At 41.8% G+C, this 15,029-nt stretch overlaps 2 protein-coding genes and 1 long non-coding RNA gene across 3 annotated transcripts; 1 reads left to right on the forward strand and 2 right to left on the reverse strand.

Annotated features, from left to right (window-relative positions):
- Positions 1 to 1,639: 1,639 nt before the first annotated feature.
- On the reverse strand, positions 1,640 to 3,125 carry LOC139614010 (uncharacterized). The gene is made up of 3 exons (XR_011686874.1): positions 3,016 to 3,125; positions 2,329 to 2,430; positions 1,640 to 1,771 (listed from the first exon to the last, which is right to left on the reverse strand). It is a non-coding gene; the product is annotated as an uncharacterized lncRNA (long non-coding RNA).
- On the forward strand, positions 2,459 to 8,032 carry pnn (pinin, desmosome associated protein). The gene is made up of 9 exons (XM_071471074.1): positions 2,459 to 2,638; positions 3,088 to 3,165; positions 3,613 to 3,684; positions 4,050 to 4,125; positions 4,455 to 4,549; positions 4,730 to 4,805; positions 5,223 to 5,378; positions 5,798 to 5,936; positions 6,095 to 8,032. The coding sequence occupies exons 1-9, from the start codon at positions 2,526 to 2,528 to the stop codon at positions 7,351 to 7,353; spliced, it is 2,064 nt and encodes a 687-aa protein (XP_071327175.1). The 5' UTR covers positions 2,459 to 2,525; the 3' UTR covers positions 7,354 to 8,032.
- A 1,716-nt stretch (positions 8,033 to 9,748) lies between these two features.
- gemin2 (gem (nuclear organelle) associated protein 2) lies at positions 9,749 to 14,899 on the reverse strand. Its single transcript, XM_071471240.1, has 10 exons — positions 14,606 to 14,899; positions 12,954 to 13,038; positions 12,470 to 12,559; positions 12,044 to 12,103; positions 11,773 to 11,889; positions 11,434 to 11,478; positions 11,271 to 11,339; positions 10,942 to 11,052; positions 10,600 to 10,658; positions 9,749 to 10,068 (listed from the first exon to the last, which is right to left on the reverse strand). The coding sequence occupies exons 1-10, from the start codon at positions 14,725 to 14,727 to the stop codon at positions 10,017 to 10,019; spliced, it is 810 nt and encodes a 269-aa protein (XP_071327341.1). The 5' UTR covers positions 14,728 to 14,899; the 3' UTR covers positions 9,749 to 10,016.
- Positions 14,900 to 15,029: the final 130 nt, after the last annotated feature.

Below are 15,029 nucleotides of genomic sequence, written 5' to 3' on the forward strand. Positions count from 1 at the left end.
ACAAATATGAGATGTGTAATAGATAGTGTAGAGACAAAACAGAAACCAACACCATCCCATTGTGAGTTACCATCCCATCCAGCCCCACGTGTGTGTATGAGACACAATAAGTCTTTTCAAACAGAGGATTCATGGTTGAGCAGCAGTCAGGCTCTCCTGGCATTATGATCACATCTTTTATGCTCATAAAACAAGTTTTAAAAAAAACACACATGGAGGCCATAGATAAGAATATGGGTGATGCAGACAGTGGGCACACCCTATTTTCCTATAACTCTTTTACAACCTGTCAATGGCTGCACCATCGTTGCAACATTCCTGGCATCAAGTTCAAATTGAGAATATATTTTTCATCAAACAATAAAATTTCAGCAATTCAACATTTGATATGTTGCCTTTGTTCTAATTCCAATTAAATATGGGTTTACATGATTTTCATATCATCGTATTCTGTTTTTATTTACATTTTACACAGTGTCCCAGCTTTTATGGAGACAGGGTTGTAATAAGATGAGTCAAAAGATGCTAAGAAAGACTTGTCTGTTTGCAGTGAGGCTTGTTGGCGCTGAGACATAAACATGTTACTAACTGAATAGCTATTACTCTGTCAGCTGCGGGTATATCTGTGTTCAGACAGTGATTCTGAGGAGAGACACAGATGGATGTTTGACGTTTACTCACCTGCAGACACGCTGACGACAACAGAAAATCTCTGCGGCTACGTTTGTTTTGTTCTAACAACACAAAGCCTGTTCACGTCTGGATAATGAGACTATGAGATTATCATGTTGGTGTTACACAATTAAGCTGAAACAATAACAGATTTGTGTGGCTCCCACAGTTACCATGGCGGTGACGAACAGCAAACAGGGCGAGACTGAACCATTTCAGGTATTCATCTTTCATCCCCGACTGAAGGAGACAATGAGATGAATGGGATTTTTGAAGTAGGCCTTCTGTTATGTAATAGTGCACGATCGCTTAATGTATTTGCAGATGTTAATCATCCTGGTTAACAACACTAAAGAGTTATACAACTTCACAGAGGTGGGTCAGACACTTGAGTGGGAGAAAAACAAATTACGGTGATGTCGTTGCAACTCCTACCAGTTTTACAGCCTCTACAGTTGATCACTTAAAGACACTGGATGTCTTTTTGAGAGCAACACGCTTTAAGTTGATGTATTTCCTCCTCTAAAAGAGGAGCAGGCCTGGTCTTCATGTTTCTGCTGATATTGGTTGCATTTTTTTTCCTGGAAAATAAAATATGTAAAGAAAGGACTTAAAATTAAAAGACAATTTATTCATCATGTCTCTAATCTCTAATCAAGGGCACATACCCCAGACTTTAGGATGAAGCAAAAACATCTGACAAGGGTTTTGAGGCTGTGAGTCTGCAGGTGTTTATCAGATATATAGAGAAAAATAAATGTTGCAAAACTAACTTGTGTAAATTGTGGTTTAGGGTGGACTTCCTTTTAATGCTGGCTCAATAATGTGATAAACAGCACTGACTGATTACACTGAACACGTCGCCATGCACTTAAATGCATACAATTCATTTATACAAACAGTACAGCAATTTAACAAGCACATCCTCTGCCACGATGCATGTAGTACACACAAGAAACCCTTTATGGTTGTGATGCAGCAGATAATGTAGCAGATAGAAGCTGACAAATCATCAGTGAAACAGCAGAAATCCAGCACTGAATGAACCAGGAAATCAGCTGTGGTTTTGATGGTTGGTTGCCACTTTGATATGCAAGAGCTGCAAGAGCACAAAGAGGTTTTACTTTCACCGTAGGACACCCAATTCAAAGCTATATCCAGTGGTTTACAGTTCAAAAGACACAGACAGGCACAAACAACCTGGCTGTCAAGGCAAAAAAAAGATTGCGTATATACTGACACAGAGGAAATGAAACAAATGAACACATCACTTTCTTCTCTCCTGTTCTAAATACAATCTCAAGAAATACATTTTTTTAAATGACTGAAAACATGGATACTTTTCTTGATATAAGCGCTAATAAAGACATTTACTATTCAGACGTTCCTTATGTGAAGGGTGTAAATGTTGTTGTTTAATATAGTTTAAATGTTTGTCTAAAGGTAACACCAGCTACTGCTACAGTACAAGTTATGGCACTGCAATTCCTGGAGAAGAGCTACATGTATCACTATTATGCATCAATTAATTTTTAGTTCTTTAATGACATCAAATGTTTCCCTTGAGTTATTTATAAGAGGAAATTATGTAAAATCTCCTGTTTTATGTGGGTGTGGTGATAAATGCATGTAGCATAATGTTGGTACGGTACTTACTTTCAGTACCTACGGTCTTGTTCACTCGACAGAGAGAACCTGCACAGACGTAAACAGGAAGAGCAGCAGGTGGCGGTAATAGACCGCAACGTCGCATGGCAGCTGCAGTGAAAACGGAAGAAGAAGAAGAAGAAGAAGAAGAAGTCAGCGACCGTAGAAGAAGAAGGAATACGTGATTCGCGCTAACTGGAAGAAAGATGGCGGTGGTGGTGCGGAGCTTGCAAGACCAGCTCGAAAAAGCCAAGGAAAGCCTAAAACATGTGGACGATAATATTCGTAAATTAACAGGACGGGACCCTAATGAATCAAGGTAAAAGGCCTGAGTGGTTGTTTAGCTTTTACTATATTTCTAGTGATAAGCTAACAACCTGCTAGCGACCAAACGACTAGGCTAGCATGAGTCGGCTAGCTAGCTAGCAAACATCACCACCTCCTTAAATGGTTTTGTCCCAGCTGACCTTACACCTATAACAAAACTGATGAATTGGGCGCACGGGGGTAATAAATAAACCTGGGATGAATAATTACTCTTAATCTTGAAGTGAAATATCACAATCAGTTGGTCAACTATTGCTAGGCCTAGTAGTAGGCGTCGCCTGAGAGGCATCGCAGAGACTATATGGTTGTACAAAATCACTCCGCCTCTGACAAAGAAACGATGTCATTGCATAAAACAGTAACACTTACTTTACTTTCTGGTGTGAGTTAGTATGTCGACGGGGTTTGATTTTGCGTTGACAGTGGTTCTTGTGTTTACAGGCCGGGCCAGGTCCGCCGGCCCGGCGGCCCCATGGCAGGCGTCGGAGGAGGTAGAGGCAGAGGAATCAACTTGCTCAGGTAAAGCTGTGCTCTACATGGCTGCATGCAAGGACTGTAATGTTCCTTCACATATCGACAGACGTAGTGGGTGACCTTAAAGGGCCTGGAATCCCTGCAAGATGCTCTGAGAAAACAGGCTGGTCACTTTCAACCAGTCACAACAGTATTGCATATCATAAAAATAGTTTGAAAACATGTGTTGTGTGATGGACTTCTGCAATTTCACCACAAACCACCTCCAAAAAGACCATGGAGTTGAATCATTAACTCTGCAACCATTTAACTCAAAATGGAACATCGTAACCTTCATACCTAATAAACTGTCAACTTTAATATGTATTCTCAGGTATTTAGATAGTGACACAGTGTCTGGACCCACTGAATTTGAAATTAAATATCTAGCATCATTTGCGAACATGTTCTGTAAAGTTTGACTTTAAAATGTGTGTGTGTCCCCGTTCCCAGGCGCAGTCTCTCAGACATGGGAAGCGGCGGCCCCCCTGCCAAGCAGAGGGACATTGATGGAGCACTGCTGAGGTGAGATCATGATTTTTATTTTCTATTTATTTTTTGATATACACCCATCATAGTTTCAGTCTAAATGTATGGATGTTTTGTTTTAAGAATAAGAGATTGGATTTAGAAAAACAAATAACACGTCCAATTGACTTGTATACTTCTTCAGAGTAAAAAGCAGTGAAAAAATAAAATGACACTTGTGTTCTTTGATTTGTGTCATGCTGCTGCCACGTGGTTATTTTTGTACTTTTTCTTGCATGTGGGTCACACCTCTGGCTATAATTGGCTTTCTGATAGATGTGAGGACAGCAGTTGCTATGTTTGCATTGATTGTGAGGTATCTGTCTCTAATGGGTGTCTTATCTTTTCATGTGTGTCTGCAGGCTGGCGGGGGACCAGAGGGCCAGGAGAGATGCGCGTCACGACAGCGACGCCGAGGATGATGACGATGTCAAAAAGGTATGAAGAAAGAGTTTCTCTCTTCAGAGAAATGTTTGTAGCACTGTTGATATGTGCAGCCTGTGGGAGAGGGGGAGTGGTATTTGAGCAGATAATTTTATTATGACATTTTTGGATTGGCTCAAACATTAACTGGTCATGAAAAATACTGTAGAGTCAGACGTCTGGACTTGTAACAATGTCCATTAATTTGTTATACACTACTGTCATATTTTGCAAGTATTTTGTCCCCATTGTTGATCGTCTTAGTTGTGTGTATTTTAGATTTAGTCTTTCGGTGAAGGACAGTTGACCTTAAACTGGTTTGTTCTGTCTTCCCCTTCCCTCAGCCGGCGTTGCAGTCGTCTGTAGTAGCTACCTCCAAGGAGCGAACACGCCGAGACCTCATTCAAGATCAGACCATGGACGAGAAGGGCAAACAGAGGTGAGCCAACACGAGCCTGAACAGATGTATATTTAAACTTGATGAATAATTGTGAAGATTAATGGGATAACATGATTTAAATTGATCACATCTCAGTTGACCACAAATAGCGGTCATTATTTTATAGTCTATAATTGTGAATGCGTGTGTGTGATGGTGGGTTTGTGTTTTCTTGGTCAGGAATCGGCGTATGTTCGGCCTGCTGATGGGGACCCTGCAGAAATTCAAACAGGAGTCCAACGTCTCTACAGAGAAGGTGCTGAGATGTGTTCAGATTATTATTTATTATTATGAACAGAGGTGTATTTTTTCACTTGGTTACAGCCTTACATGATGGTTTGTAGCTAAACCACCAGTCACTGAAACCAGACTGATACACTGATATTATTGGGGCTTAATGTGTGTGCATTTTAGAAATGAAAACTAATGGGTGTAAGCAGGGCCATAGTGAGAATCCCTGTGGTACAAATATGCTTTTTGTTTTTATAGTCTTTGTATTTTGTACTTTTTAAATTTATTTCCATTAAGTTTCACAACACAATCAAGAGAAATATGTAAACATTTGTAGAGTAAGTTGCGTAGGGATTCAATCATTGTGTGCAACAGCTGTATTTACCTACCATAACCCCATCTCTTCCTTAATCCTGTCCATCTTCTGCTTTTGCCCCCACAGCTAAAGCGACGTTCAGAGATTGAGCAGAAGCTCGAGGTTCAGGCTGAGGCAGAGAGAAAGAAGGTGGAGAATGAAAAGAGGGAGCTGTTTGAAGAGAGGAGAGCCAAACAGACTGAGCTGAGACTACTGGAGCAGAAAGTCGAACTTGCTCAGCTGGTAAGAAAGTACTGTTATCACCATCAGTAGAAGGTAGAAACAAGAGCCCAAAGAAAACAGAAATAAGAGGGTGACTGGAGTTCAGTTTCTTTCTGAGTGTATCCAGGATGGTGGAAAACCTGTTCTTGTGATTATATCTGTATTTTTTTCACAGTTGTCAGCTTTGTGTCTGCATTATAGTTTTCTATCATTTCAGTCCAGGTAGTATCTAAAAATGATTCTAGTATAAGAAAAGATTTGAGAAAGAGGGATGAGAAAAGATGTAGGCAGTGAAATGGATGCAAAAGCCACCAGTGAAAAAGAAAATGGGATTTGACAAACATTTAACTGTCTCAGTAACGTCAGGTATAAAACCGATGAGTCAAAGAAAGTTTATACTACCTGTATTTTATGTAACTTTCTCTTTCATCCATCTACAGCAAGAGGAGTGGACCAGCCACAATAATCGTCTGGTCAAATACATCCGCACTAAGACAAAGCCTCACATCTTCTATTTGCCTGGGAAAATGTGCTCTGCAACACAGAAACTCCTCGATGACTCCACCAAGAAACTAAATGGTCAGTGGGGCTCTTGTTGTGGTCACATCTCACCCATGTTTTGTTTGTGCAGATGTTGTTTGTACTTTGGAGTGATGCACTCTGGTAGATGTTATCCAGTCACGTATGTACATGTATGTTAATCACCATGTAACCTGTGAATCTTTGTCTCTGCACAGCTGTGTTTGATGAGAGGCGTGAGGCTTTTGCCGAACACCTCAGCAAGATGGAGTCCCGCCCCCGGCGACAGCCAAACCGCGACCAGGACGGCAACACAGCGGCAACGGACCACCGAGCGGAGGGTAAGCCAGCAGGTCAGGTAGTCAAGGTGACGGGTAACAAGGGGGATGCAGAGATGGAGGAAGAGGAGGAAGAAGATGAGGAGGAGGAGAGGGAGAAGGAGGGGGACAGAAAGGTGACAGAGACGGAGGAGGGGGAGGAGAGGGAGGAGGGGGAGGAAGAGGAGACAGGGTTGAAGAAGGCAGATGAAGAGGAGGAGAGGATGGAGTTAAGTGAGGAGGGCAGTGAGAAGAAGGAGGGAGAGGGGGGGGTTAAGGGCAGAGAGGATCAGAGGGAAAAAGGAGACAAGGAGGCAAGTCCAGGGTCAGAAGAGATGGAGGTTGAGGGGGAGCGGGAGGACAGGAGAAAGGAAGAGGTGGGAGAAACAGAGAGTAGACAGGAGCCCACAGACCTCCAAAATGAAAAGACCCAAGAAACCCAGTCCACTGAACCAACCACAACCAGCCAAGAAGCACCAGACACCAGTCAGCAGCCCCAGCCCAGTCCCGCTGCAGGGGAACCAGCAGTGCAGTCCTCTGAGACCCAGGGGCCTTCTCCTGTCCCAGAACCCAAAGCAGCCTCCGCTGTGCCTGGGCAGGATTTCACCATCCCCGGCCTTGAGGTCCCGGACTCAGCAGTTGAGAACCAGCCGATAGAAAGGAAATCGGGGGACGAAGCCCCGCAAAAACTGTCCGAGTCCCAGGAGGCCCCCAGCACTACCCCTGCCCTCGCCAAGGAGGTACAGGACAGCAGGAAAGGGAGGAAGAAGGAAAAGGAGCCAAGGAAGGGCCGCAGTCATAGTAACAGCTCCTCCTCTTCCTCCTCCGGCTCATCATCCAGCGGAAGCTCCTCCTCTTCCTCTGGATCCAGCCGCTCCTCTTCATCATCCTCGTCCTCTTCATCCTCGTCCTCCAACAGCAGCAGCCGAAGCCGCAGCCGAGACAGCGGTAAGCGCAAGAGGAGGCCATCGGATAGAGGCAGAGACAGGAAGAAAGGAGAAGACAGAAGTCATCGTAAGAGAGGAGGGAGTAGCGGAGGAGGAAGGGACTCGAAGGGATCGAAAGAGAGGAGGAAGAGGAGGAGCGAGGAAGGAAGGGGCAGGTCGTCTCGGAGCGATAGGGAGCATAAAGATAGAGACAGGAAAGACAAGAGGCGCTAATCTGGTCCTCATTCAGCCTCTATGATAATTTGGTAAAATAAACCACCAACTCTTTAATTAATGACACGAGATGACAAAAGTTTTAAACTGGTATTAAAATGACAGTTTTATCATAAGAGGATTTGGTATTTGAAGGCTGGACTAAATTGAGACCCTGGATGACTGGTTATTATTTTCCTCCATCTTTTTCCCTTGGCAAAAGAAATGTAAACGACTTTTTAGTCACAGTGGTGCATCTGGCAGGGCTGTTCCTTAGGCCATCTCTAATTGGGCTCCTTACTAAACAGACGTGAGGCAGGAGAGACATAATTTTAGTCCTGTGATTTTAAATCCAGATGAATTATCCTGACATTTAGGTTTTACAAAACTCTTTGTGACGCTACAATTAAAAGATTGTGTTGAATGTTTCTGTTTTTCATCCCAATCATAATGCCACAGGCTGGGATATCAGTGGTTATGGTAGCAGTGACCATTAACATACAGTAGTTGTGTTTTCAATTTTATGTGACAACACTGTTAATCCCCATTTATCTTTACTATTTGAGCAATGTCAAGGCCCCTTTATCGTCATCACATGGGTGTATGTGTGTCTGTGCAAAGATTTTGGAACTGTTTCCGTTTTGTTTTTTTGTACTGAATGATAATCTGCTTCAAAATAAAGGTGAGGTCTTAGTGGAAATATGTGTGGCATGGTCATTTTTGGAGTTAGGGCTCCAACTGACAATTGGTTTATAAATATTCAGAGATTAACCTTTTATTTATTTATTTATATTTATATTTTTATATATATATATATATATATATATATATATATATATAGCTAAAAGCTAGAATTAGAGAATGCCTTAAGAAAGTAACTATCAACACAGCTGGCAGTTTTGTCAGTCGATTAATTGTTTCAGCTGTATATGCTGCATCATTTAAAGTCTGAAATTCAAGACCCAACACAGCCAAATTTGTCAATTAGTGTCTCATTCTGGAATTCAGACATTTACATTTACTCATTTAGTAGATGCTTTTGTCCAAAGCGGTTTACAACTGAGGAACAATAATACAACTTAAGTGCAGTAGGAGACCTTGGTCTAAGTGCTAAGTACCACATCAATTAGTGTGAGGAGACCAGGTAGGTTACACCAAAAGTCCATACATACTGTCAGACAGGTTAGGAGAAGAGGTGCTCTCAGAAGAGATGAGTCCTCAAGAGATTCTTGAAGGTAGAGATGGACACCACTGCTCTGATGACATATGATAGCTTTTTCCAACATCGGGAACCACAAAAAAAGAGATTGCCTTGTGAACAGGGATAGCAATGCAAGACAACATAACTTGGAGAAGCGCAGTGGCCAAATCGAGGTTAAGTACATGGGTGCAGACACAGAGGTTACTCTGAAGCCAAACTATAGTGATTTGAATTTGATTCAGGCAGCAATTTGTGACCTGTGGAGGTCAATGAGAAGCAGAGAGATGTACCCTTTTTCAGGTGATCAAAGACCAAGTATGGCACTGCATTCTGAACCTTCTCTAAGGGTCTCACTGGGTGTGAAGACAGGCCCACCAGAAGAATACTTGAGTAGTCAAGACAATTTTTGTCAAGACAGATGAGACATGGTCAGAGAATGATAGCCCATCATCAAAGATAACACCCAGGTTTCTCTTGACACTGGTTGGGCTATGAGATGAGGCAATTTTGATATGGTGATGACTAAGAGTTCAGTCTAAGAGAGGTTGAAGTGAAGGTGGCGTTCATTGATCCATTCAGATATGTAAGAAAGACAAGCTGAGATCTGTGCAGAGACTGGGGTGTCATCTGGCAAGAACAGGTGTAGATGGGTGTCACCAGCATGGCAATGATGTTAGAAGCTATGCAAACAGATAATTGGACCCAAGGAGGTGGTGTATATTGCAAAGAAAAGGGTTCCCAGTGCCGGTCCTCAGGACACCTCTGTGGGGAGGGGCCATTTGTCCTTAACCATCACACACTGAAGGAGCGCCCAGTGAGGATTAAAACCAAGGAAGCTGGAGAGCAGAGAGCAGGATGAAGTGGTCCATAACAGAGGCTGCTGATAGATCCAGCAAGGTAAGACCCAAGGACTGAGAAGCAGCTCTAGCCGTCTATAGAGCTTCTGTCATAGACAGAGTAGTTTCAGATATCCTGGGTATGTTGAGCTTGCTTCATAGTACAGACCTTTCTCAGTTGATCATTAATGTCTTAATTAAATTCCATGTTTTCCTCTGTGCAGCCCCTGTGTGTGTGCAGATATTTCACTCTGGACTCTGTGTTGAACATGGAGCCATGTCATTTGCACAGATAAACAAACCACAGAGTTAATATTTGCAACTATATTTGTCGCGGCTTGAAACACTTGATGACCAACAACAATGTCCACACAAGTAGTTTGTGTACAAATCACAGTTTAATAGACAAATCTTACATTTCCTTCAGTTGGATCAGCAGAGGTCTGTTTAAATAACCAAAGTCACTACAAATAATACAAGTTGTGTCCTTTGATGACCCTTTGGTTTCATTATAACGCTTTCATCCCAACCTGTGCAGAGCCACCACAACTCGTGTGGATGTGTGCACTATGTATTTCCTGCTGCCTGAATGTTGCTTCAGTAACAGATTCTCCCTCAATGTCTCCTTGATATCGGTCACCAACAGTTCAACCATGTGTTTGCTCCGGCTGATCTGCCAGGTCATTCTGTTCAAAGTATCTGCAGGTTTTAAAAAAAGGAAATGAGTTTAATTGCATAATACAATGTTGAGCACAAAAGTTAAATCTAATGTGTTATATATCCTCAGCTGTATGTATGTTTGGGCACCTCTGGGAAAAATCTATATTTCACTGAGTTTAACTGAAAAGTAAATACAACCCCTGCAGTAAAAAGACATTTAAAAATGAAACTGTCTTCAAATGTTAATCCCCTGTTAAGGCCTAACGGTGCCCAAACTTCAGCTCATGCCACAATTATTGTTTAATCTTTTTTCTATTTTTTAAGTTCATAATTTAAAGAGTAACCATGCATTAACATTTAAATAAAAGCTTTGAATGTCTGATGCAGAGTTTGTATTCACTTCTTTACACTTCAACTACCAAAGTAACTGTAAAATGCTGGTATATTTACTCTAAACAAATTAGATATTGGCAGTTGGGACCACAACCTTTTCAAAGTGTGTACAGTCTTTGTGTTGAATTTAATATTACCAATTATGCAACCAGCCAACTTAAACTATTTAGTAGATACCTGGCTACAAGACAGATGAGCAGGTTGAGGGCAGGCAGTCTCTCATCCTCCTGACTCTCCTGTGGAAGCATGAAAGCAGGACAGATAGTCAGGTCTAATGTATCACATCAAGAGTCACAGTCGGACAGGCCTTGGTGTGAATAGTTATTTCAAATACAGAACCTAATACAGAAATACTGCAGTAATCCTGAGTAATCATGTTATCACTTCAGCAGTCAGGGTTTTGCACCAAAGACAGACAAAAAGCATCACAGTGTACAACAAATACACACTGGTAGTGCCCCACAGAGGGTGGCAAGGGTAGAGCAACACAGGTTAGAGGACAGCAGTACAGAGTCCTACCAGCGTGCTGCGGAGCTGGGCACATCTCCTGGCCAGCTGTCTGATGCAGGAGTGGGCTTCAGGCAGTAGAGGCTTCTCCAGGCAGGCCAATAAAGCATACAACCAGCGACCCTAGAACAAAAAAAAAATCTGTCATCATGCTCTGTGTGCAAGCTCCTGTGAAATCACTGTGGAATTTCCAATATTTTCATTTACAGTCTTTCTTCCATTGAAAACAACAAGAATAGTTTTTCACCTACAACATAACACAATGCGATTGTAGTATTGGACTTATAAGGAAGCAGAAACCTATTGAAGAAATGTGGAGTGACTTAATCAACCAAACTCACCAACTGTGGAACAAAAGCTCGCTCCTCAAACCAACTGATAAGAATTTCCAACACCATCAACACTGTGGACTGTTAACACAGAGGTTAGGAAGAAAACATACGAGTCAAACTGTTAAACTGGTGAAGAGTGTGAGATCAATTTCTAAATGGGGATAAAATTTACCTGGTTGAGTCTGCTAACAATGCTTAGGAAGGGGGGGAAGCCCACCTGAACAGAAACATTGTTTTATCAATACATCAGTCATGTTTAGGGCTCCATGGTGTGAAGCATTCACATTTTTCACTTCAAGCTTTATTTTGACTAACTCTTAAATACTATGACATATTCACGACTGTAGCAACAACTATTCAGTCAGTTGAGATTTAACACAGTTGTGCAACAGAATACGGTCTGGTGTTTTCCTGTAAAGTGAAAGTTGAAAAGTTGCTATTTGAGAAACATTTTAAAAAAATCTTGTTCATCAAGAACATCTCTTTCTTCAAACGAACACATTCATACAACCTTGCTATAGTCCAGTGCTGGCTCTGATTCAGCATCTGTGCCACAGGATGATGTTCCCAGATAGACCTTCTCCCCTAAACAAAACCTCTTCCAGCCCTCCTCATCTGTTAGCTTTGGCTGTGAAACACACACATAAACACAATTCATAACAAATGCAAAACCTCTTTTTCTTGTCTTATGTGTATACCCATATCAACAGATGCCCTTGAGGTGAAACATCCAATGTGATGCTAATAAATTTACGGTTTTAGCGACTACGCCATCTCCTCACCATCAGTACGTTGTCATCCAGAGTCTGTCTGCTCCAGTGTTGTCTGTTCTTTGTGATGCTCTGAAAGCACAATCCAGAACAGAGGAGTGTATTAACTGTGAAAACAGATTATGAGTTTGACTGCCCTCACACAGTGCACCTCTGTCTTTTTCATTGCCACCAAAGACATTGCAACATGTTTCAAAACAAACACTGAGCCATGTATCATTTCTTTTATTATCCTGTGTCATGGATTACACTTTTCCAGGGTTCATTTTCAAACACAAATGTACCGTTTTGCTACAACTGATCAGACTGTTCTAGAATTGATTCTTTTCTTTGTTTCATATTCTAAATTGAATAATTTCAGGCTTTTGACAGCTGAGCAAGTGATTTTAATTCTCTAAGATTTTATGGATTTGAGGTTGTTTTTGTGTTTCCTTTTACCTGTCTGACATCTGAGAATTTACTGACTTGCTGCTGCTGCCAACTGAGACTGGGGCAGAAACCAGTGGGAGCAGCTTGGCAACCTGCCACCTGAAACACAGTGGAAACAATTCATAGACACTAAAGGACTAGACTGAATTTTCATCTCAGCTTATCTCATACATGCAAACATTATCCACGTGTCCCTGGTGCTCATTTAATACTTTAAGCAGACAGACTAACAAAATAATGATTGGATTTGATTTATACATTTACAAAACAAAATACTTCAGCAGATGTTTGGTCCAATTTGTACCTATACACACTCATCCCATCACCCTCATATATTTAACCCTCATATATTTATTTTTAACATGAATATTTTATCTCAACACAGTAGCATAACATAACATTTATAGCATTTGCAATGTCCATCTTGAGATGGGCTTTACAATATTACATATTTCCATTGCAAGAACAGACCCCAATGTGTGCATTTACTCACAGATACATTAACTGTTTGTTTCTTCTTCAGTTTCTTGGGGTCAATCTGAGCAACCACCACCTCTGGACATAATGACGCCTCCAACCTGGTGAGAAGGAAACTAATTATTCCAGCTCATAACTGGCTCAATTCTCAGCTTAGCTCCTTCTGCTAAAGGAAGATACAAATGATAAGTATAGATTTGGCCAAAAGTGTTGATACAATTACACAAAGAAAAAACACAGTTTTCTCTAAAATAAGTTCAAACTGACAAAAGTTATGAGCATTGGGACTAGTATATTTTGTAGCAAACCCATTTGAGGAAATCGCTGCAGTCAGGTCTGATGGCTACTGTCCCCCAACTAAAAGTTTCAGTTCTTTCTGTAGATGTTCAGTTGGATTAAGATCAGGACTCACAGCACTTATGAACAGGTTTCTTTTAGATGTATGGTTTGGGTCATTCTGCTGTTGGAGGAGACAGGACCTGCAACTGAGACAACTGTTTCCCTCCCAGAAAGCCTTCTAGCTTCCTTGTGGCCTGCACAGATTTAAGGCACCCTGCAGCAGACACAGCAGAGCAATCCCCTAACGTAAGTGAGCCTCCTCTGTGTTTCAAAGTGGGGATGGTGTTCTCTTCCTTGATAGCTTCAACTTACTTACCACACTCACCAAAAAGCTCACATTTAGTTTCATCTGTCCACTGGACATTCTCCCAGATGCATTGTGGCTAGTCAACGGTGATGTCAGCAAAATCAAGGTTTTAATGTTTCTCTTTCAGAAGTGGGGTCTTCCAGGGTCTACTTCCACTGAGCCCATTTTCATTCATAAAGCTATGTATGGTGGAACTAGATACTGTAGTTACCTTAATCTTGGAGGTCAGCTTGTATCTATTTTAAGGTTTTCCATGGTTCCTTTTCCATCCGTGGAACTGTCCCTGTGTTTAATCTGGGGTTGAGATTCCCTCTTGTGGCTACATCCATGGAGACTGGCTATGGTCCCATGGACTGAAAGCTTCATATTAATATTAACATATCTGCAGTCAGGAGAACATCACAATGCTTGGAGATGATCTTGCAGCCTTTACGTTGACCATTCCTAGCAATTATTTTCTTCCTTATCTCAGACTACTCTTCCTTTCTCCTATCCATGTTCTATGTGGTGCACACAATGATACCAATCAGCACAACAACGGCTTTTCTCCATTTTAATAGGTTGAATGACTAATTTTAAGATTGCAGACACCTGTGATACTAATTGAATACAGTCGCCTAATTGATGTATCACTACAGTCCACTTGTTTATCATAATTTATAAGGGGTACCAATAATGTTGTCCAGCCCATTGTAGAAGAAAACAAGCAAGAGTTCAGCTCTTTTCGGACACCAGCTCTTTTAGCCTCGTCTCTGTATCTTTTTGAGAGTGGAGCATGGTAGAAGGAGCAGAAGTATAAACACAAAATAATGTTTACAATAGCATGGGCACGGTTTCTAACGTCGCAGTAAAATACCTCTTGTATTTGTTACATACCTTGATAAAAACTCCTCCACAGTCACTAACCACGATGTTTACAATATTTCCGGTGTCATCAGTGTAGTGCACGGCGGACTCCAATAGAGTTACACTAATCTTCCACTGTCGGGACAGAAACAGGGGAGCATCTGCGGTGAACTTACTGCACTTGTCGGAGGTATTCCTGGGGGTTTCTCGGCGGTCCATTCAGGTCCAGGTTTTCTGCACTAGCTTCAAACTCAATGGGCAGCAGCCTCGGCATTAACTCCTCCACGTCCGACTTCATTTTGTCTCAAATATAAGCTAAATGTCTATCAAGCCGTCTAAGGTAAAAGGTTGGCAGGTACAACCGAGCCGTCAAATTACAGAACAAAACCTCCTCTGACGAGCAAAACAATTACTTTTCCACAGAAGCTAAAACTATTCGCAAACTACGCCGCCATCTTGCTTGTAAACGCGGAGTGACGTGTGACGTTATCTCTGTGCGCGGCGCTGGTTGCCATGGCGATGAACGCCACACGTGTTGTCAGCTTCTCAGGTAAAAGTGCGAAGTCCACAGATCGTCACCGTTTTGAGCTCGCCAAAGCC

This window comes from Trachinotus anak, unplaced genomic scaffold, assembly GCF_046630095.1.
Source record: "Trachinotus anak isolate AG129_WGS33_773 ecotype Australia unplaced genomic scaffold, CSIRO_AGI_Tana_v1 ptg000033l, whole genome shotgun sequence".
Classification (NCBI taxonomy): Eukaryota; Metazoa; Chordata; class Actinopteri; order Carangiformes; family Carangidae; genus Trachinotus; species Trachinotus anak.